A 21,842-nucleotide genomic window follows, 5' to 3' on the forward strand; every position below is an offset into this window, starting at 1 on the left:
AGTAATCATAGCAACTAGAATTGTTGGATAGGTGGCTTGCAACCCTCATAGAGGTAGAGCAAGTTTGCATTTCGCTATTTGTTATACTAATCAAATTGCTCTAGTTGATTTGTAGAATTTTAAATAGGCTATTCACCCCCTCTAGCCATATTATGACCTTTCACAGCGACCGGCAAGCAAGCTCACTCCAATCACATAACGCGCGCGTCGTACCGACGAGGTAGGCGAGCTAAATGGCCAGTGGTACTTTTGTTATTATTTTTAAACTAACAAACATCACATTGACACTCGAACAAGTACGCCAACATATTCATGATGTTCATATCCTACTGATGATATGATTTTTCTACCCATATTATATATCATTTTATCTCTCAAATATTCCTTTTCCAAGCCGACTATATATATTTTCAAACACGATTAAAGCATTAAAGTTTGTTACTCGATATTTTAAATGCAACAAAAATCATGCTCTGAATTTTACTTTAAGTACTATATATACCCGTCGTATCGTATTTTTGTTTATAAACTTTGTTTTTCATGCTTAATCAAATAAACAAGCCATTCACCCTTTTAATTGTTATCAGATATTTTAAGCGCTAGTCCATACGTCATACTGACTCATAGAAACAAAACATCTAGAAACTAATTAACCCGTTGTTTAATATAATTCGTCAAAATGACACTTTTAAACATAAGTTAAATTTTAAAATATGAGAAAATCATTTCGAAAATTTTCTTAGGCCTAAATCTCGGCGCTAAACAAGATCGTAACACCAGGGGTGTTACAGACCGCTCCCCACCGTCTTCACTACCAAGCTTCTGGCCAAAGCGCTGCGGGCCTTGTTTCTTTCGGTACACGGTGGCGGCTACACCACAAACGTGGTTGGTGTGATCTCGCAACACTACAGGCCTCTCAATGTACAACAATGGTGCGCGCAAGCACCGAGTGGTAAGAGATATGCAAACCTCACTAAACACTAGGCATAAACGTAGAGCAAGTGCATAAGCGGTGGTCTAATCAACCTAAGCACTTCGCAAAGCATCTACGCTAATCACCTAATGAATCACTAAGCACTATGCAAGTGGAGATCACTAAAATAGTGTATCAACACCCTTGGTATGTTTACACAACTTCACTCTAATCAAATGGCCGGTTAGGGGGTCTATTTATAAGCCCCACTAAGAAAGTAGCCGTTGGAGACGATACCCACTTTTCTGCTACTGACCGGACGCTGATCACATCCTGACTGGATGCGTCCGGCCGTCTCGATCGTTGGAGCGCACACGTTGATCAGACTCGGCTCAGAGTCCAGTCATCATCGACCGGACGCGTTCGGTCACGCTGGCGTTGCTCTAGAACATCTCTAGACTCGATTGAACACTGCACTTCGTGCGTTCGGTCGTCTAGTCTGCTGTGTCCGGTCACGTTGAAAACACTGCCGCGATGATGAATAGTGGCACCGGTGCGTCTGGTCACTGCTTCGCTCAGCATCCGATCATTGCTGCTCAGCGTCCGATCAAAGCTGCCGACGCCAGCTGTTGCCTGGCACTTGATCAGAGCATTCAGTCACTCATAGGGCCGCGTCCGATCACCTCTGTCGGGCTCGTTTCTTCACGATCTTGTGTTCGGCTTGGTTCCAATCTTCGTGCTTGGACTTTGCTTGACCTTATATGTCTTCTATGCATCTTCACATGTCTTTCTTGAGGTGTAGATCATCGGATCATCACGTCGCCTTCATCCAAGTCATGTTTTGCATCCTATTGAACTATAAAACAATTACTTAAAAATTCATTAGTCCAATTTAGATGTGTTGGTCATCAAACACCAAAATCCAAAGTAAATGGGCCTAAGGTCTATTTTCCTTATAGTTCTCTCGCTCGAGCTCCGTGCATTCCTACTCGAGCTGGAGTCGTGCTTCTTCGAGCTCTTGGTGCCACGCCCACAGCTGCTCTACCTGTAGGTGAGGTGGGGCCCCTGCATCCCCCTCGACCTCATCGTCGAGGTTGTCTGTCGGGGTAGCCCCTTCCTCATGGATGCTTTCGATGTATCCCTCTGGGGTACCTGCCATAAAACATTCTCGCGAGGGATAATGGCTTCCCCTACTGGAGTCAAAGTTGGAGGGTGACTCTAATTCTCCCATGAGAAGGTCATGGAAAGATTCCACAACGTATTTGGTCATTCCCATGAACTCATTATTCGTAAGGGATGGGGGCGTGCGCTGTGCCACAAGGTGGCCAGCAGTCTCTACGGTGTTGCGCAAACCGAATAAGAGCGCTATCGGGGCACTCTGGATGAGGTATTCTAGGGAGAGTGGCTCTCCTTTGGCAAGTTGCGTCATGACATTGGTGAACGAGAAGGTGAGGCGATGTAGGTCCTTCCGGGACGGTTGGGGTCCCAGGAAGGCACCGAGCTAGCGCTCTAGCCTCCCATAATCGAAGCCAAGGAGCTGGTCGCTCCCAGGGGTGTCGGCTTCCGGTGCGTGCAGCTACAGCTCCTCAAGCGCCTCGGCGATCGTGTTAAGGCCAGTGGAGTAGAGAGGTTGGACGATAGTGGGAACCTGCGCCAACTCTCCCTCCGTCATAACGATGAAGTTCAGGTTCTCAAAGCGTACGTGCGCACCCGGGACCCAGCTGACGCCATGACTAGCCATCCGAGGCCTGATGTGGATGTCGAGACATGCAAAAGCACCTACCTGGTACGCCAACTGTCGGTATTTTTGGACCACCGACGAGTAATTTTTTATTTGCGCATCTGGCTCAAATGGTGTGCTCGGAGGATACAAGGGTTTATACTGGTTCGGGCGGAACGTCCCTACGTTCAGTTCACTACTACTTGTGTTACCGGCACTTGGTTTGCAATAGTGGTTACAAACAAGTGAGAGAGGGAGAGGATCCCAAGTCTCTGGTGGAAGGAGTGAACGGGTGCTGAGAGCTCGCTTGCCACTCAGCCGTGTGCTTGTGTCGTGCTCTCGTGTCTCGATCTCCCCCTTCATGGGGCGCCCTGCTTCCCCTTTTATGGGCAAAAGTAAAGCGCGAGTTACAGAGGAGGAAAATGAGAAGAACCAGAGAGAGAAGAAGGCTTCCAGGGTTGTTAGGTCCTTCTTCTCCTTCATACGGGTGCCGCCGATCCTGTAGATGTCAATCAGGGATGGCTCCATGTCATGATCCTGTTCATCACTGGCGCCATGCGCAGGCGTCATCTGTCGATCATGGCGTTCCACTCCGTCCCTGCGGACATCGTGGTGAACTGACGTGCCTGTCAGCGTCCATACGAGGATCAGGCAGAACAGCACCGACACGCTCGACACTGTTCTTGATGTGAATCCCTAGGCATGGCCCGTCATGGCCATGGGTTATAATGAGGCGTGTCAGCCTCTTCCCTAGCGTCAGAGTTTTGACCCAGGCCTATACGCTTGGACCTGAAGTAGTTGGCGGTAGTATGGGTCCTTGTTGAACGAGACGAAACCCGCGTCCTCGAGGTCATGCGAGACGAAGCCCGCGACCTTGGGGTCGGACAAGATGGAGCCCGTGGCCTTGGGCGAGATGGAACCCGTGTCCTTGGGGTCGGGCGAGATGGAGCCCGCACCCAAGGGGTCGGGCGAGACGGAGCCCGCGGCCTTAGGGTCGGGCGAGACCTTTTAATACATCTCGAGCCATCCGGGGAAGTCAGCGTGAGCGCTAACTTTCTTGCTTTGGGTATCCCTAATATCGATACCCGACACTGACCATATGTTATAATAATACGTTCAAGCATTGCAGACAATCTAGTGTGACACAATTTCTAATTTCTGAACATATGCAAGGATTGTACAATCAACAATCAACACAAAAAATTAACACAAGCAAATCAATACATGCTCGTCCTTCTTTGCTGGTGCTGCCCGCTTCCTTCCAGTGCCCACCATGGTGCTTGGGCGGCTCGCTACAACGCCCTGGCCTCCATTGCCCTGTCCGCCAATGGGTTGCACGCCACTGCAGGGGCCTGTGGGCACGCCGTAGGACACCGGCGGCAGGGCCGCACCATAGGAGACCAGAGGCAGGGGCGCGCCGTAGGACGCCGGACCTTGGGGTGCGCCGAAGGGGGGACGGAGCCGAGGGCGCGCCGTAGGGGGCTATCGCTACCATGGCTGGTGGAGGACGAGAGAACCCGACTCTGGGCGTCGGTGTAGGACGTGCGGCGTTGGGGAACATGTGCTGCCCAAACACGACCTCATCCGGAATATGGCCATCATCTTGTGGCTCCAAGGCATCCATGGCGCCGGCGCTGGAGCTCTGGAAGAGGAGCAGCAGGGGAGGGATGAAGGGGCGACGGCGATGGATCTGGAAGAGGAGTGGCAGGGGAGGGAAGGGGCGGCAACTTTGGAAGAAAGACCGACGCTGCGCACGTGTACGGGAGTCCGAGGAGTCGAATCGGTAGATGGGAATGTGAGTAATGGATGGCAATGTGGGGAATTATCCCCAACTCCATGTGGGGGATACAAAACTCTAAAAACTATAGTACCCCTTGAGGTACTTCAGAAAAAAAAGGTGGAGTTGGCCATCAACTCCACGTTTTTCTTGGAGCGGGGTTCCTGAAGCTGGAGGTGTTTAGCACCGCGGAGCTGAAAAAACAGGAGCAGAGCAGTCCCAAACACCCCCTTAGTGTAGCCTAAATGCCGAACTAGTCGATAGCTTCTCAGTTTTTATATCTCTCTCAAAAACATGTGATTAAATTTTAGTCGTCCAAACTTTAATCATCTAGATTTTCACCTAATTATTTTTTGAATCAAAATTTCGTCTAACTTTTAGTTGGACTAGCAATCAGTTTATGTTAGTTTCCAAAAAAAAACAATTAGTTTATGTTAGTCTATTGCCATCTAAACATATCATATACACGTATCTAGTAAGATTAATTAGTAGCATGGTGCTATACGTGATCACTGGACGAGAAATAGTCCATCCCGGGCCGGTCATATGGAAACAGTGTTTTTATCATGTTTATTTATCTTACGAGCCGTATTATTTCAGCGAACAAATATTGTTTTTCTCTCTTAATAAATCAGCGAATAGTACTTTCAGCCGTGACTTTTCAGCAAAACGAACACGGCCAAAATTCTAATCCGCGTCTGCTCAGCATATGACACGTCGACACCCAACGCATCAGACGGCAGAGGACCAGGAAGCCGCCGGCCGGATCGCGCGAAAACAGAAATGGTAACGCAGCGCACGGCGCGTGCACGGTGCGCCGTGGTCCGTGTCCGTGGAGGAGCACCCATTTCCATTTCGGTTTCACATTATCACTCCTCGTCTTGTCGAATCTCGGCGGTCAGACTCTTTCTAAAAATAAAAAAAAACTCGGCGGTCAGACTCAGCACGGACGGTGGCGGGGAAACCAACCAGGAAAGCCGAAAAACTCGCGCGTAACTCGAACCTGCTCCCGCGCCTTCGCTCGGGTCCCTCCCCAGTCCCATCTCAAAATCAAGTCTACTGTTCCAGCATCCAATCCAGTTCCAGGCCCCCTCTCCTTTCCCCTTCCCGTTCCCGTTCGCCTCGCCGCTCCCCCGACCCCGACTCGCCGATCCCGGGAGGAGAGGACGCGGGCGGCGCCATGGACACCCAGCCCTTCGACGAGGCGGAGCTCCTGGTGCTCCCAGCGTCCCCCGTCGCGTCCCCGCCTCGCTGCCTTAAGCGCCTCAAGAAATTCTCCTCCCAAACCACCGTCGCCACTACAACTGCCACTACCACCAGCCTTCCTGCCGGCTCCCCGCCTCCGCCTCTGTCGCCGCCGCCGCAGGCGGAGGCGACACCGGGCCAGGAAACCCTAGCGCCGAGCCCGTCCCCTCCCCGCGACCCGCCCCCGCGCCCGCCGACGCCGCCAGATGCGGACGCCCCGACCCCGCTACCGCATTCCTCTCCCGCCCCCGTGTCCTCGCCGCTGCCGCCGACCGACACCCCCGACGACGACAGCGACGAGTACGAGGACGACGGGCTCGACCCGCTGTTCTCGGAGACCGTCGTCGCCGGGGTGTGGGACCCGCTGGGCGCGCCGGCCGAAGGGGACGGTGAGGACGACGACGACTTGGGGCTGGGAGGCGGCGGCCTCATCGAGGAGCTGCGGAGGGAGCAGATGTCGGCGAAGAAGCGGCTCGACATGGACGAAGCTGACGGGGAGGTGGCTTCCGGGGCGGCGGCGGAAGGCAAGGGTAAGAGGAGCAAGAGGAAGAGGAAGGAGGCGCCGCCGCCCAAGGAGTCGGTCCGGGAGAAGAAGCGGTCTGAGAAGGTAACCGGCCGTTCTCTCCTGCGTTCTGGATCATGCCGTTGGTTAGTTGAATTGCTGGTAGGTTTTTGCTGATGTGTGGTGCTGTGGGTTCGTGTGTGTAGGAGAGGAGGGCGCAGCTTGATTCGATCCATGCTGAGTCACAGAGGCTGCTGCGAGGTATACATACACGTTAACTGCACATGGGGGTAGGATTTAGATGTTGAAATATCTTTGTTTTCATTTTTGTTCATTGTAGAGACGAGGAGGGCCTCGTTCAAGCCAATTGTGCAGCCAGTTCACAAGCCCATCTCATCTGTCCTGGAGAAGATCCGCCTGCGTAAGATGGAGGTTCTGAAGAAGTAAGTACTACATTGTTTCTTTTAGGTTTCCATAATTCAATCCTAATCCCCTTCCCCACACACAACTGAGAATCTTAAACAATGTTTGCTTTTCTTTACACTGGATTTCAGATCACATACATCTATTGAAGACAGTGATGACAGTGATGACAATGATGCTGCTCCAGAGCCAGTGATCGATTCTGCTGTGCATTTGGATGTGCCTCAGTCTAAAGAAGTGACACTTGATGATAGATATTTGAGGATTGTGAGTCTTCATTAAGGATGTTTGACTTGATTATGTTATGTAGTGCCCATGGAGTTTAAAGTGGTGCTGTAATTGCAGGATGGCGCTGAAAAGGAGCTTGGAACAAACAGCCATGGCCTTGATCAGTGTGATAGTGTTCAAGAGGATGAGGTGGGCATTGCTTTCTCTTGATTAGTGTACAATGTGGTGCCCATACAATACATTACTGATAAAGTGGTCTGGCTTGCAGGATGGTTTGAGTTGCAAGGAGAAGGATATCCATAATTGTGGTACCAAAGCTTCAGATGAGGTATTGTCCCCTTATCCAATTCTGCTGCCATCTGCAGCAAATAAATTGTCAGAGCATAATAGGAGGATGATTCATCTATAGCATTAGCCTTCTACTTTATTTCACTACTCCAAGCTATCTCATGCATGGCCAAAACCACTATCCAGTAATTTGTAATCAGGGATCTGAGATGATATAAATTATATGATTGAGAAGTCTTATTGAATAGAATAATGATTTTTAAACACACTACATCTGCAACTACTATATTAAGCTCGAAATACTTATCTATATTCAACAGTTTGTTTAACAAATAACAATTTATTGTTTGATTTGATTCTACCAGGAAATTTCTGATCGATTGCAAGAGAATCATGAGAACACCCAGCCAAGTGATAACCATAACGATTCGGTAGATCAAACTCAACTGCCCCATTCTTCAAGCCCTACCGAGAGTACAGATGAAACGTAAGTGTGTATACTCTTCTTCTATCATCCATTCTCAATTTTCCACAACAACCATTATAGTTATTGCATATATGTCTTGGTTTCAGCACCAGAATCCCCCCCTAGCCATTGACTTTTTTATGATTAGCAGAGGGATGAAAAGCCCCCCCCCTTTCATTGATCTGAAACAGGGCCAGTATCCCTGTTAGGGGCATCGAATTCGAGTGGATAAATCAAACCATTATATTAATATTATTAATTTTGCCTCCACAAACCAGTTCTGAAGCCCTGTTAGCTCCATACATAAAACATGCAGTGACTTCTTACTATGTTTTGAATTCTTCAACAAACTTGCACACTTATCCAGAGGATAGTTATGTACTATTATTATTTTTTGTTAGCTCATTTCTGCCTAATGTATGGTATGCACATACAATATTCATTGTGTCATGCATTTTATGCCTCAGTTCATCAGAAGATGAAGAAGAAGATAATGATAAAGAGAACATGGACCCAAGCACTCAGAATAATGATGTACATACTCGTGAACACCTCCAACGAGCCATTGGAGGAGACTCATGCACAGGTGATGCCATCATAAAGGATTTTCTAGATGATGAAGCTGAGGAAGAGGATGATAGTGACAATGACATGATGAGATTTAAGGACAATGAAGAAGATGATGGAAGTGATGAAAACGAGGTATTCAATGATCTAATAGCAGCTGGCTATGAAGAAAAAGAAGTAGATCATGAGAAGCGTAATGAACTCCACCAAAAGTGGCTTGAGCAACAGGATGCTGCTGAAACAAATAATGTTATGCAAAGGCTTAAGTTTGGTCATCAGGAGCAAAAAGCATCAGCATATGAAGATGGAGACGAAGACAAAGACGAAGATGTAGAAGACTGTGAGGAAGGATCACAGAATGAAGATTTAACTCCAACAAATGTTGTGCGACAAAATTCAGAGAAGGCAAAACAGATGATTGCAAAGATGTTCGAAGATGATAATGATACTTACGAGCACTCGGATGATGAGGAAATAGAGGAGCATTTGGCTCGTCAACGCATTTCAAAGCGAGAAGTAAGTACTACTCCGTAAATATATATTTGAATGTGACTCATCTGTGGTACTATTGATGGTTTCATAGTTATGGTTATACTCATGTTCAATTCCTGATAGATGCTTGATATGGTATAAGGATTTACCTATTTTATCCAATGTTGCTATTTCCTTACCATGGTAATGGTGCCTAACTTTTGTTCATTTTATGTACTTCAGTAAACTAATTTGAGAATAACTGAATGAGACAACCTTTTCTTACATAGGTTGATAGTAATACATTCATATCCCCATTAGAAGATGACAGCTCAAGGGAAGTATTTAGTCTAATAAAGAAGCTCAATATTGCTCCTCAGCCTAAGCGGAGAGGAAAGCAATCAACATGTAAGGGTGCCCTCCTTCCAAGCTCTGTCTTTGCATTGCTGTTCTTTTGAACGATCCTCATAGTTGATTTACCAACAATTGTTCCTAACTTCTTTTAGCAAATCATGAAATGCTTATGGCTGGAAGGAACAGCAGTGCTTCAAAGGTTAGTGATTATTGATAAACTGTCAGTGGCTATACTTGTTACAAATTATCATTTAGTAGTTGAACTTTTCTAACGTGCCATGATCTTTTCCACCATAACATTGAATTCAGTAACTGCTAGAGCATTGTATCATGTTTACATACTAGATCATGTTTAACACCAATTCTTTGTTTCTGATGTCATGTCTAGCATCATGGAAAATTGCTAGGAATTAACATTAATAATATAGTGCTAGAAGCTGGTGTAACATTTAACAAATAGAACAAGTGTCATTTGTCTTTAGTATCAGAATAAAGTTATCAAATCTACCTTAGCATATCCAGTGCGATGTTCTATATTAAAATGCAAGCCCTTGACATGACGAAATTCAATGAAGACATTGTACATAACAACTTCTGTATCTTCTTTAACTCCACAGACAAGGATTGTACATCTTTTGATAGCTATAAATTAATGAACTTCTCAATTATTAGGACAAGAGGTAAAGTGATGAATGAACGAAATGCATTGTTACTGCACCAACAAAGAGACAACAACCATAGTCCAGTCCATAAGTATGAGCCAAGTATGGGTAAATTGGTATGCATGTCACCAGAGACTACGTGGAAGAGTTGCCCACAAGTTCCTGGGTGCAGAAAAATGTTGGGCTACATATATTAGTCAATCTAAAAAATGTCAAAGTAAACAAGCAGTACATTTTGTGAAACACAATCTGTAGTATATATTAAATGACATTGTTAATATACAAAAAAAATGCCAGCACAGCTCAGAAGTAAAGGAAACACAATGTCATGCTATTCCTGCAACAATACTCTCCTGCCTAATAAAAATCTAATGATTATGACATCCCTCTGCTCTGTACTTGTACTGTTTGCTCGTTGTAACGAGACACATTTGAGCTATTAAGTGCATCTTTTGTTTTGTTTGTTTCTCAAAGACTCAAACACTAAAAGTATATAAGAAACCAGTCCCAAACACACCTTCAAGTATAATATAGCATGATGTATGACTACTCTCTCTGATAGTTCACTAGATTGTTCCATTTTAACCCTGTGGCCCTGTATTAGACTGTGAAAACATTCTCCTATACCTGATAAACCATGGACACATAAAAGGGACTATCATGTTATCTCCTCGCAACGACAAAACTACTGTTGGCATGTACGTTGTAGTTTATTTCAGAACCACCATACGTCTTTATGTGATCCCTAAGCATCATATTCATAGGTCACAGGTCAATTGCAGCATTGTTCATTGCTCTTGCTATCAATACATGGTGCTGAATAAACTAATTTACATAACACCACCACTTTCTCATATTTAATCCAAAGTTCTCCAATATAACTGTCTGTTCACCATTAAAACCATCAGAGGACACTGGGATGAAAGCACCTCCACTTCCACCAAACCTACAGAAGCATGAATTAATATAAGTGCTTTCATGGTCTCCAAGTTGTACCATACCATTCATACTTGTGCACTCACTTTTGTATTGTTGTATGGGTTATAAACAACCACCAACCAACCATTTGGTGTTGGGTTTGGATTATTATGGTGAAACATTACAGTTCACCGAAGCTAATTCCAAGAGTGACTTTGAAATCTTACAACCACAAACTGGAGGACGGATGAGACTATTGTATCACCTTCTGATAAGCACACCTTTTGGTTCTTTGTGATTGCAACTTTTGGTTCTCTATTAACTATATACTGTACGTCTGCCCACAATGTTTCCATACTATTGGACTGCTGATAATTTTATGAGCTTCATTCATTGCATCTATTATTATCAGAGATTTTGGATGGTTTTGCTTTGGCATGTGTGACCATAAAATGGCATCATCTGTATTCCTTGCAGTCATCGTTTCTTGGACGAACTGCCAGTGGTTCACTGGCATCTTCTCACAGATCAGTCTATAGATCCTATGTATTTGGTCGTGATGACAGCAATAGCAGCAGTAGGAGTTGCATTTCTACTTCAGAGAGTAATTCAGATATGGTAAGCTTTCTTTTGAAACTTGACTCTGCTTTATACATGAGTTTGAATCTGCTCTATCATGGCATTCATTTCTTATTTTCCAGAATGTGCTTAGCTATTTTTCTTTCCATCCTGCAGGACCAAACCAACTCTTCTCAACCCAAGAAGGCCAAGTTCAGTTCTCAGCCAAAACCAGTGGGGACAAGGGCAAATACAGAGTGTAACACGAATTCAGGTGTTTCCCTCTTTGACATCCTGCGCAGGACTTCAGAGCAAAGCAGTCAGGAAAGCTGTAACACAATCACAGAGAGTCAAGCTGTGCATCAGTTCTCGGCATTCAAATTATCAAGGAGGTTTTCTAGGGTGGGCGCAAAAAATTAACAAACTCCAGGAGGGCACAAGACAGTTGGTGCCTGTATGGTTGTAGATTTTGAATTCTGACCACCGGCCTGGAAGTGCAGGACGAAAGCTGTCTAGAAAAAGGCCTCAGGTGAGGCTCATGAAAAAGGGAGATGAGAATGGCTCCTAAGTTGCCATTCATCTTCGTGCTGTTAGTGTTGTGAGGGTGTGCTGTTGGAGCTTATGGGTTAAGGCGTTGAGTTAATTTCGAGCTTCAAATTGTTGAATATAAAGACCTTGAAGAGATTCTGGATTGCACCATGACCGCCAGGGGTTCTTCTGCATGGCCGGGGACCGTGGATGTTCCTGAACTGAGAATGCTGAAACCAGATTTGAATTCCAAATCTGGTTCTATGTGTGCTCGTATGCTCTTGAGAATGCACGCTGAATTTCCTGAGGCTTAAAGTTGAGTGTTATGTTTGCTTATTCTTGCTGCATTGGCTCTTAACTCTTAGGATAGGAAGATGTTGGCTTTTACCAAAAACCAAATGTATGGTTGGGACTCAAACGTTACCTGTAAGCATGCATTTTGTACATGGATGCCTCCCGAAGTTACCATGTCGAATAATAACAGGGTATCAAATATATATGGCACGCTAAGGCGTACCTAGTGCAGAGAGCTCTTGTTCTGTACGGAGTTTGGGGAAGGGTATCAGTGGCAAGCATTATCCTCGTCTGTGCAATGCGAGGGGACCGTGATTCGAACCTGGGATCTTTCGGTCACATGCGGTAAGACTTTACTACTTGCACCAGGCCTGCCTTTCTATATCTGAAACATTGCTCCTCTGGAAAAAAACACCAGCGACATTTGTTTTTGAAGCAAATCACTTTGCATTACTCATCTGTCAAGCTCAAGAGGTACATCATCCCAAACGGTTTGTGCACCGCTGCGCAAATTACATCATCACTTTTTTAGTTTTTTTTTGTATGTATGCACATATATGTGTGTGCGAGCGCGCAAAAGAAAGAGCAGGAACACTTTTTTTTTTGAGAATCAGGAACACTGGTGCGTGGTGCCTGAGTTTGTTTGACGGTAATGGCTTGGTTCGGTTTGCTGAAAAACACCGTTTTGGTTGAATTGTTGTGAGAGAAAAACACGGTTTTGGCTGAATAATGCGGATTATAAGGTAAGCCGAACGAGACTAATATAATTGGGCCCTAGTCCGGGCTTTAGGGCCTACTACTGTGCGACCATACGAAAGAAACTCTTTCAGGGCTCACTTATGTGCCACCAAAGTTCGTATTACATTTCTCAATTTTCGTGAAAGTCTGTTTTTCCTTCCTGAACTTTAAAATCGGACAAAACATCTCCCTCAACTTTTAAAACCGTTTATCTTACCTCCCTGGCCCGATTATAATCAGTTTTGAAGGCGGTTTTGTGTTTTCCTTTTTTATTTATTTTGTCTGGATCTTTGAAAAATCATAGTAAATCACAGAAAAATCATAAAATAAAAATCCAATTTTGTTGGACTCCACATGAGTAGATCTACACAGTGAACATATAATATGGTATGCTTTAGTACAAAGTTTTTGTTTATGGCTTTAGATCTATGTTTTTCTGTAATTATTTAAAATAATTCATAGCTGCAGTTTCTATGGTCCAATTGTGATGAAATTTTTATGATGGGTTAATTATTGTATGAATAAACTGTAGTAAAAATTTAATACTTATTGGATCATGTATAACTTAGTTATAGATTTATTTATATTTAACAAGCACAAACCTAACTAAGTTATACATGATCTAATGAGTATGAAATTTTTACTACAGTTTAAGCATACAATAATTAGCCCATCATAAAATTTTCACTATAATTGGACCATAGAAAGTGCAGCTATGAATTATTTCAATTAATTATAGAAAATCATAGATCTAAAGCTACAACAAAAATTTTGTACTAAAAGCATACCATATTATATGTTTACTGTGTAGATATACTCATGTGGAGTCCAACAAAATTAGATTTTCTATTTTATGATTTTTCTATGATTTACTATGATTTTTCAAATATTCAACCAAAATAAATAAAAAAAGAAAAGACAAAACCGCCTTCAAAACCGTTTATAACCGGGGCAGGGAGGTAAGATGAACGATTTTAAAAGTTGATGAGGTGTTTTGTCCGATTTTAGAGTTTAGGAAGAAAAAACGAACTTCCGCAAAAATTGAGGAGGTAATGTCGATTTTTTTTTCTACGTGGAAGAAAAAACTCTCTAGGGCCCAGATAATAGTAATCACATTTGTCCTCGTCGTCGTCCTATCTTCTCTTGAGTCTTCCCCTCCACTCCCCCCAACAAGCAACCCTAATCCGTGGCGCGGACCCGCCGCAAGCTCCATCGCGCGAATAGGTTGGGGATTCAATCGAGGCTACGCGGGAATTGGTCGCGCTCAAGATCTCAGCCTCCCGCACCTGAAATCTTGCTATTGCTGTCGTGGTAAGAAGATTGAGCCCTGTCCCTGCAAGAGTCCATTTCAGTTTTTGTAGCCGAATCGATGGCGCAGGCGGCAGGCTCCGACTTGCCGCCGTTTCTTCTCTCGTCGAGCTCTTGATTTGATTTTGGAATGGCCGGAGTTGTAATCTCGTCTCATGGAATTTCCCCCCCTGGTGGCAGGTTCAGGTGATGAGATCTTGGGGAGCGCGCGTCGCTCGGTCCTAAGATGCTGGCGGGCTACGGCGGTGGTGGCCGCGGCGTCCATCTCTCCTCCCACAAGGACCTCCTCCTGGGCCGCGGCGGCCGGAGCTTCCTCTTCGGCAACACGTGGTTTCTCCTCTCCACATACCCGGCGCGCCTCCTGCACACCACGGACCGCCGCGCGCCCGCTGCGTTCTTCGCCGCGATCAACCGGGCCCCCTGTGTGCGCTCGCACTGCGTTGGGCAGGGCCTGCTGCAGAGGGGCGGCATTGTCATGGCTGCCTGCGGCTATGCTCTTCGGCGAGCTGAGCTGGGTGCCGCCAAGCACCAGCAGCCGGATAAGGATCCATCAGCAGGGGCACGCGCCTCGCGTATTGCAGCCATGGGATCACTGGGCAGTGCTGCGCGACCAGACGTCTCTTTTAGGTACAGAGGGGTGGAGTCTTGTAAGAAGATTGGTGTAAGCTTGAAGTGCCGTGAGCCATGGGGGAATAGGGCATTCTGGACAAACGCCGCTGGGCCAGGTTGGAAGTTGAGCTTTGCAGTTGAGCCATGGACTAAGGACTTTAGCACGTCGTGTGCTGCACCATATTCTGCTGGAGCCACAGAGCATCAATTGTCGCTCGATGAGAAGATGGATAACTCCACCGTTGCATCTGATGGGTATGTACCATATTACTATTGCCTCTAATTTCTGTTTATAGTGCTAGTTTACTCTAGAATGTGTCCACATTGTGCATCAATACCACCATTGTTCACAAATGTTTTACTTCTGCATGGTTAATTGGTTACAATTGCCTATACCCCAAAAATGTTTTACTTCTGCATGGTTAATTGGTTACAGTTGCCTATACCCAAACAGAAGCATGCACATGAACATGCCAAGCAAGACAACTTGAGTGGAACTTAATAGGGTGTTTGGTTTGAGGGATGGGCTAGTCCATTTACTCACTCGTCATTTTTGTTTGGTTTGTGGAATGGAATGGGTTGATGCATCATCACCTCATTCCTCACAAGCTAACAATTAGTACTAGTTTGAGGAATGGCGTCATTCCACCAAATTTGAGGAATGGACTCATGATGCACCATCTCATCTTGAATGGTTTGATTCCTCAAACCAAACACCGTATAAGTAATTGAGGTCCATTAGCAACACCACCACCACCACCACCACCACCACCAACAAAGCCTTTCAGTCCCAAGCAAGTTGGGGTAGGCTAGAGTTGAAACCCTGCATGAGCCCCTAATCACGCTAATTGAGGTCCATTGCAATTTAAAAAACTTGTTATACTGAACCTCCTCGTTTTGTCTTAAAAGAGGGGGGATACCGAACCCCTTAGGGCTTGTTTGGCTACACGCATCTATCTTAATCCTTGTGTGTGTTGGAGTGGATTGGGGTGGAAATTAGTTTAATTTTTACCCCAGCCCTCCTCAACACACATGGATTGAGTTTGATACAAGTGCTGCCAAACAAGACCAACAAGACCTTAGGGAGGTATCCACATGACTTTTGAGCGCCTGGGTTTGAGACGAGGTAGGTGCCCTCTCAACTGGAGGCTCTACCAACCAAGCTATTGCTTTTCTCAGTGAGCACTGAATAACAGATGTACATGGTCTCCTTAATCTTTCATTTGATGCTGTTCAGCTCTGCAAGTGCTGGCAACTACTACTTGGGTCCCAAAAACCTTGACGTTTTAGTGTTGTCCTAGGTCAAACTATCTGAACTTCGAACAAATTTATAGAGAAGATTGTTACTCCCTCCAGTCCAGTTTACGGTCTCCCCAATTGCTCTTTGAGCATTCATTTATTTTATATCATATTGTTTATAAACTTATGATTATTGGATGGATAGTACATTGGATTTCAAATCAAGTAGTATTAAGCTTGTATTACAATAATTAAAACTTGCTAGCCAAATTATTGGTCAAAGCTTATAAAGTTTGACTCTTGAAATAAGCACAATTCCTTATAAACTGGACCGGGGGGAGTTAACATTTATGACACCAAATAGGTACACTATGAAAATATGTTCCACGATAAGTCTAATTATTCTTGTTTGGCTATATAAATATTTGTATTTTACTAGAATGTAAGTTTTTTGGGACGGTGGTAGTATGTCAGATGCTATGAAGTGGACTATGGTACATTGCCACAAGTTTCACAAAATTAAACATAGGACAAAATTACACTGGTTCTGCATTCATTTCCCACACATAAGTTTGTTTGCTTGGAACACAAATATGGTTTATTACAGTATGCTTTTGCATATGCATGTAAATTTTTTTTCTAGGTTACTTTATGATGAGTTGTGCCCATTCTATCTGTTATGTCTAGTATTATCAACTAATATTGGCTTGCATCTGCTGGTGTTCGTTTGTTTCATTTTCTTTACAGGAAGTCACCAGTTTCTGAAAAATTGAAGTTGCTATCTGGTTCATGTTACTTGCCTCACCCTGCTAAGGAGGCAACTGGTGGTGAGGATGCACATTTCATTAGCATTGATGAGCATGTGATTGGCGTAGCAGATGGTGTTGGTGGTTGGGCAGATCTCGGTGTCGATGCTGGATTATATGCTAAGGAGCTAATGAGAAATTCATTGAGTGCTATAAAAGATGAGCCAGAAGGGACAATTGATCCAACCAGAGTTTTGGAAAAGGCTTATGTGAGCACCAAAGCAAGGGGATCATCTACCGCGTGTATCATCACTCTTAAAGATCAGGTGAAGGACCCATCCTTGTTTGATGTTTAGTGTCGTCCTGTTTTATTGGCTTATTTGATGTATCATAGTGAACAGTAAAACACACCATAAAGACACGATTGAAGATTGGTTGCTACAATACACAAATGATTCTTCAAATCATTTATTGAATACATGCATTGCAAACTGAGTTATCGAGATTAGTAAATTCTTTACCCATCTGTTTCATGATGTCAGTTCCAGATTCCTACTTTGGAAAAGTTTGTGTATTTGGTCCCTTCTGCTTTTGCAATTGATATGCTAGTTCACTGGTGACTTCCACTAATATCACAACGTTTAAACTTGCAGGGTATCCATGCTGTAAATCTTGGGGATAGTGGCTTCGTAGTAGTCCGAGATGGCCGCACTGTTCTCAGGTCACCCTCACAGCAGCATGATTTCAATTTTACTTATCAGCTTGAGAGTGGAGGTGGCAGTGATCTTCCTAGTTCCGCACAAGTGAGTAAATCACGGCCCTTTTGCTTTGAATATTTTGTATAGAATTTCTGATAACACAGATGAATTCAGATGCCTATCTTCAAACTAATATGATATAATAGTTGTGCTTCATATTTGATTTATTTTAGGTATTTCACTTTCCGGTTGCCCCGGGTGATGTTATTGTTGCTGGCACGGATGGACTTTTTGACAATTTATACAGCAATGAGATAAGTGGTGTTATTGTTGAAGCTCTCAGGGTTGGACTTGAGCCTCAGATTGCAGCACAAAAAATTGCTGCCCTAGCTCGACAAAGAGCTACAGACAAAAATAGGCAGTCACCATTCGCATCAGCTGCTCAAGAAGCTGGGTACCGGTACTACGGTGGGAAGCTTGATGACATAACAGTTGTGGTGTCGTATGTGAAAAGTGCCTGAGCCCTATGATTCGAGTCTTTCTTTTATTAGAATGTACATAAATCTTTGTCCTGAACTTAATGGCGCATGTATGCCGGGGCATAGAAGCGTATTCTCAAGGTGTGAAATCCCCTGATCCTAGAAGCACTTGTGCTGCGTTTGGTATGGTTGTGCTTTAGCCCTGGAAATATGTCAGCAAACCATGACACCATTTTACTTGTTTGCCACTGTGAGAAATCCCTTTTTTATAACTCTGAAACCAGGGCGTCGTTTCCCTGGAACCAAATTTTGTTGTAAACGGTGTCGATTGTCGAATGATAGTTATAGACATATTGGACTAAATGGTGAATCGGTGATGCTGTTTGAAGGGCTTCTCTTGGTCTCAGGGTCTTTTTTTCTCCAGCTGTGAGCTTTGGAAATTGTTGAGTTGTGTGCTGTAAAAAAAACCCTGTTGTCTGGTTGAGATAACTATAAAACCTATCCCACTTCTATATACTTAAAATAGTTGTGAAACATTACTCTATTTTCATCCATTTAGAATAGCAGGAAACCAAAATCAGGCTTCAAAGTGTTGTGAAAATTATACTATGCGAAAGTAGCTTTGTTGGTGTTCTGTTTTTTGGCAGCAGATATGCAAAAGCAGCTTGGTTGGCCGAATCCTCGAGCAATTTGGTGGTGGTGCTTTGCTTCATGATCTGGAGAGTTGGCGGCGGCCTATTACTTTAGTCTGAGGCATCTGAGGCCTATGTTTGTATTAGCCTGCAATGTGGAAGCCTTTTATGCTCTTTGGCAGCAGAAACACTTTTCAGAAGAACACAACCGTAGTTGTGCGAAAGTGGAAAAAAAACATCAAAATACCTCTCTTAATAGTCTAGGTTGTCCGGAACAGAAAATCTGAGGGAACATAATGTGCTTTAAAGTGTATATTCTGACTCTGTTTGGCAGGACTTATTGCTGCTGCGGCTGATTTGTTTTGAGAGAAAAACATTGTTCCATGACTGAAAAGTAGAGTTGATTCTGGCTTATAAGCTCAAGCGAACAGAGCCTCTAACTGTGAAGTTTTCTTTGTGCCGTTGTTTTGTGTATTACACCGGCAACAAACGAGGTAAGTGCAAGCCTCTCTTCCCTCTCTCCTACGTTGCAAATGTATGTTCCACATGTTTTAGACGTTCCAGAAATATGTTGCAATTGTTTCATGGATGTTAAAAATAGATCGGGAGATGTTGCACATGTTGCATATGTTATAAGTGTTTCATAGGCATGTTGTAAGCGTTTATTCGAAATGTTTCATCTATTTCAGACGCATGTTGTAAGTGTGTTTATCGGGATGTTTGCATATGTTTCAGTGGTTATACACACTATTTAAAATGTTTCGTCTGTTTCAGACGTATGTTGCAAATGTTATCTGGATGTTGCATAATGCAAATACGCATATGGTGCAAGCGTATATTGCAAATGTTTCGCTTGTTTTCAAATGTATGTTGCAGAAGTGCTTCATGTCGCAACATTATCACCAGTCGGTTCCCGCGAACGCAGGCCCTCATGCACGCGTGAAGCGAAGTAGGCGTGTGTGATCCCCACCTACATGCGCAGGAGCAGGCACAGGACGCACAGCGGCATGCGGGGCCAGGTATGCAGGTACAGTCGTGCAGTTGCATGTGGGGTAGACGCAAGCGGGGTGGGCGAAGTAGGAGCGAGAGGCGCGGCTATCCAGAGCAACGTGGGTAAGTGTGCGGGCATGCGTCCGATGGAATCCATGCCTAATCGGACGTCCATGCGCTAGCACGTCCGACAATCAACGATAATTAAGATCACAATCACTCAACCAACTGGTGGATCAATATATCACCGGAAAGGATCTGTTTGGCTTTGCCCTGATCTATGTGCTGCTAGTCCTCATACAGTCATACCCGAACAATTCCTACCTGAATGATTAATACTCTAACTGTCACAAGAGAATGTAAATATAAGATTCATACTCGAATCCATGTCCCTCCTCCTCAAAAACAAGTCAAATTAGCTTACCCAACTAGTTGTACTATAAATATATATTTATTACGTAATTAAATGACACTTATTTTATATCATAAACGTCAGGAGTTTTTTTATATAACTTTGAACAAATCTCAAATTGTTTGACTCCCGGACGGATGGATTATATACATATATATAGGCAAGGTCAATTTACACCGTTTCTTCTTTTTTTTTAAAAAAAAAGAATGGCGACTTCTTAGGCTGAGGCAAGGCTGGGCCACATGCATATGTTTCAACTATATGGCCAAGTATTCGGCTTACTAAAATTAACAAGTTGAGGTCAAGCTTTGTTGAGCTTATTTGTCAGGACCAATACTAGGGTACCTAAAGAGGATGAGCTAATGGTCATCAACATTGATTCATCCAAATAGTCAAGAGCGTGACTATGGCTCCAACCGACTCCTCGGCGCGCAAGCTCTGCCTCGCCCGACACCAAGGCCGCGGGCTCCGCCTTGCCTGACACCGTGGCCGGGGGCTCCGCCTCGCCCGATCTCTGAGGGCTGGCTCCGCCTCGCATGACCTCTGAGGGCTGGCTCCGCCTCGCCCGACCCCAAGGCCACGGGCTCCGCCTCGCCCGACACCGTGCCCGTGGGCTCTGCCTCGTCCGACCTCTGAGGGCTAGCTCCGCCTCACCCGACCTCTAAGGGCTGGCTCCGCCTCTCCCGACCTCTGAGGGCTGGCTCTGCCTCGCTCGACCTCTGGCCACAGGCTCTGCCTCACCCGACCCTGAGGCTGTGGGCTCCGCCTCGCCCTACCCCGAGGCTGCGGACTTTGCCTCGCCTGACCCTTGGGTTTGCGCTCCGTCTTGCCTGGCCTCTAGCCATGGGCTCCGCCTCGCCCGACCCCGAGGTTGTGGAGTCCGCATTGCCTGACCTCTGAGGGCTGTCTCCGCCTCGCCCGACCTCTAAGGTCACGGGCTGCGCCTTGCTCGACCCATGGGTTTGTGCTCCGCCTCGCTCGGCCTCTGGCCGCGGGCTGCACGTCACCCGACCCTGAGGCCACGGGCTCCGCCTCGCCCGACCCCAAGGTCACGGACTCCATCTCGCCCGACGGAGACCCATGTCGCCGCTAACCACTCTAGGTCCAAGTGTATGGGCCTGGGTCAAAGCTCTGATACCAGGGAAGAGACCGACACGCCCCGATATAAACCGTGGCCACGATGGGCCATACCCGAGGGTTCACATCAGGAATAGCATCGGGCGTACCAGAGTTATTCTACCTAACCCTCATACGAACACTGACAGGAGCGTCAGTTCACCACGATGTCCGCCAGGACGGAGTGGAGCGCCATGACCGGCAGATGACGCCTACGCATGGCGCCAGTGATGGATAGGGCCGCGACGTGGAGCCATCCCTGTTGACATCTACAGGGTCAGCGGGACCTACATGAAGGATAAGGACCCGGAGATCCTGAAGGACATTCTCTCTCTCGCTCGCTCTCCTCCTTTCCTTCGCTATAACTCATGCTTTCTCTTGGCCTATAAAAGGGAAAGCAGGGTGCCCCATGAGAGGCATCTCACCATCAAACAATCGAACTATCGATCGATTGAGGCGAGACCCGATCGAACCACCACAAACCCATCGAACCTAGAACCGACCAGAACACAACACAAGCACACGACTGAGCAGCAACCGATCTCTCGGCACCCGTTCATTCCTTCCATTAGAGACTTCGAACATGTCCCTCTCTCGCCCGTTTGTAACCCCTACTACAAACTTTCAGTGCTAGTAACACAAGCAGCAGCGACAAACTGGATGTAGGGACATTCTGCCTGAACTAGTATTATCGGGTTCATAAACCCGGGGTCTCTCATTGTCCGGCTTCCCAATAAAGGCTCGGCCCAGCAGATGACGTTGCGAACGACGCGCAACTCGTGGGCCGGCCCAAATACCTAAACGACAGGCTAGAAGGGTGATCCAATCTTCGACTAGAAGGCCTCGCTAAGGCGGAACAAACACTCGCTTCCGACTCTGGCACGCCTCTCTGACCGAAAGGCCTGGCCAAAGAGGAACATCACTCGCTTTTGGCTCTAGCCCGCCTCTCCGACCAGAAGGC

At 45.6% G+C, this 21,842-nt stretch overlaps 2 protein-coding genes across 3 annotated transcripts; both read left to right on the top strand.

Annotated features, from left to right (window-relative positions):
• The first annotated feature begins 5,456 nt into the window (after positions 1-5,456).
• LOC136515922 (uncharacterized) lies at positions 5,457-12,115 on the top strand. 2 transcript variants are annotated; one of them, XM_066509375.1, is made up of 12 exons: positions 5,460-6,262; positions 6,364-6,418; positions 6,498-6,600; positions 6,712-6,847; positions 6,926-6,997; positions 7,077-7,136; positions 7,462-7,583; positions 8,030-8,645; positions 8,891-9,008; positions 9,107-9,153; positions 11,012-11,152; positions 11,270-12,115. In XM_066509375.1, exons 1-12 carry the CDS (start codon positions 5,591-5,593, stop codon positions 11,510-11,512), a joined length of 2,385 nt encoding a protein of 794 aa, XP_066365472.1. In that variant the 5' UTR covers positions 5,460-5,590; the 3' UTR covers positions 11,513-12,115. The 2 variants fall into 2 exon arrangements, with proteins under 2 accessions (XP_066365480.1, XP_066365472.1); XM_066509383.1 differs by lacking the exons at positions 11,012-11,152; positions 11,270-12,115 and adding an exon at positions 9,627-10,998 and having other exon boundaries at positions 5,457-6,262.
• Positions 12,116-13,749: 1,634 nt separating this feature from the next.
• LOC136515938 (probable protein phosphatase 2C 80) lies at positions 13,750-18,094 on the top strand. Its single transcript, XM_066509388.1, has 5 exons — positions 13,750-13,963; positions 14,141-14,824; positions 16,556-16,880; positions 17,208-17,357; positions 17,486-18,094. Exons 2-5 carry the CDS (start codon positions 14,187-14,189, stop codon positions 17,771-17,773), a joined length of 1,401 nt encoding a protein of 466 aa, XP_066365485.1. The 5' UTR covers positions 13,750-13,963; positions 14,141-14,186; the 3' UTR covers positions 17,774-18,094.
• Positions 18,095-21,842: the final 3,748 nt, after the last annotated feature.

This window comes from Miscanthus floridulus, chromosome 2 (genome assembly GCF_019320115.1).
Source record: "Miscanthus floridulus cultivar M001 chromosome 2, ASM1932011v1, whole genome shotgun sequence".
NCBI classification, from domain to species: domain Eukaryota; kingdom Viridiplantae; phylum Streptophyta; class Magnoliopsida; order Poales; family Poaceae; genus Miscanthus; species Miscanthus floridulus.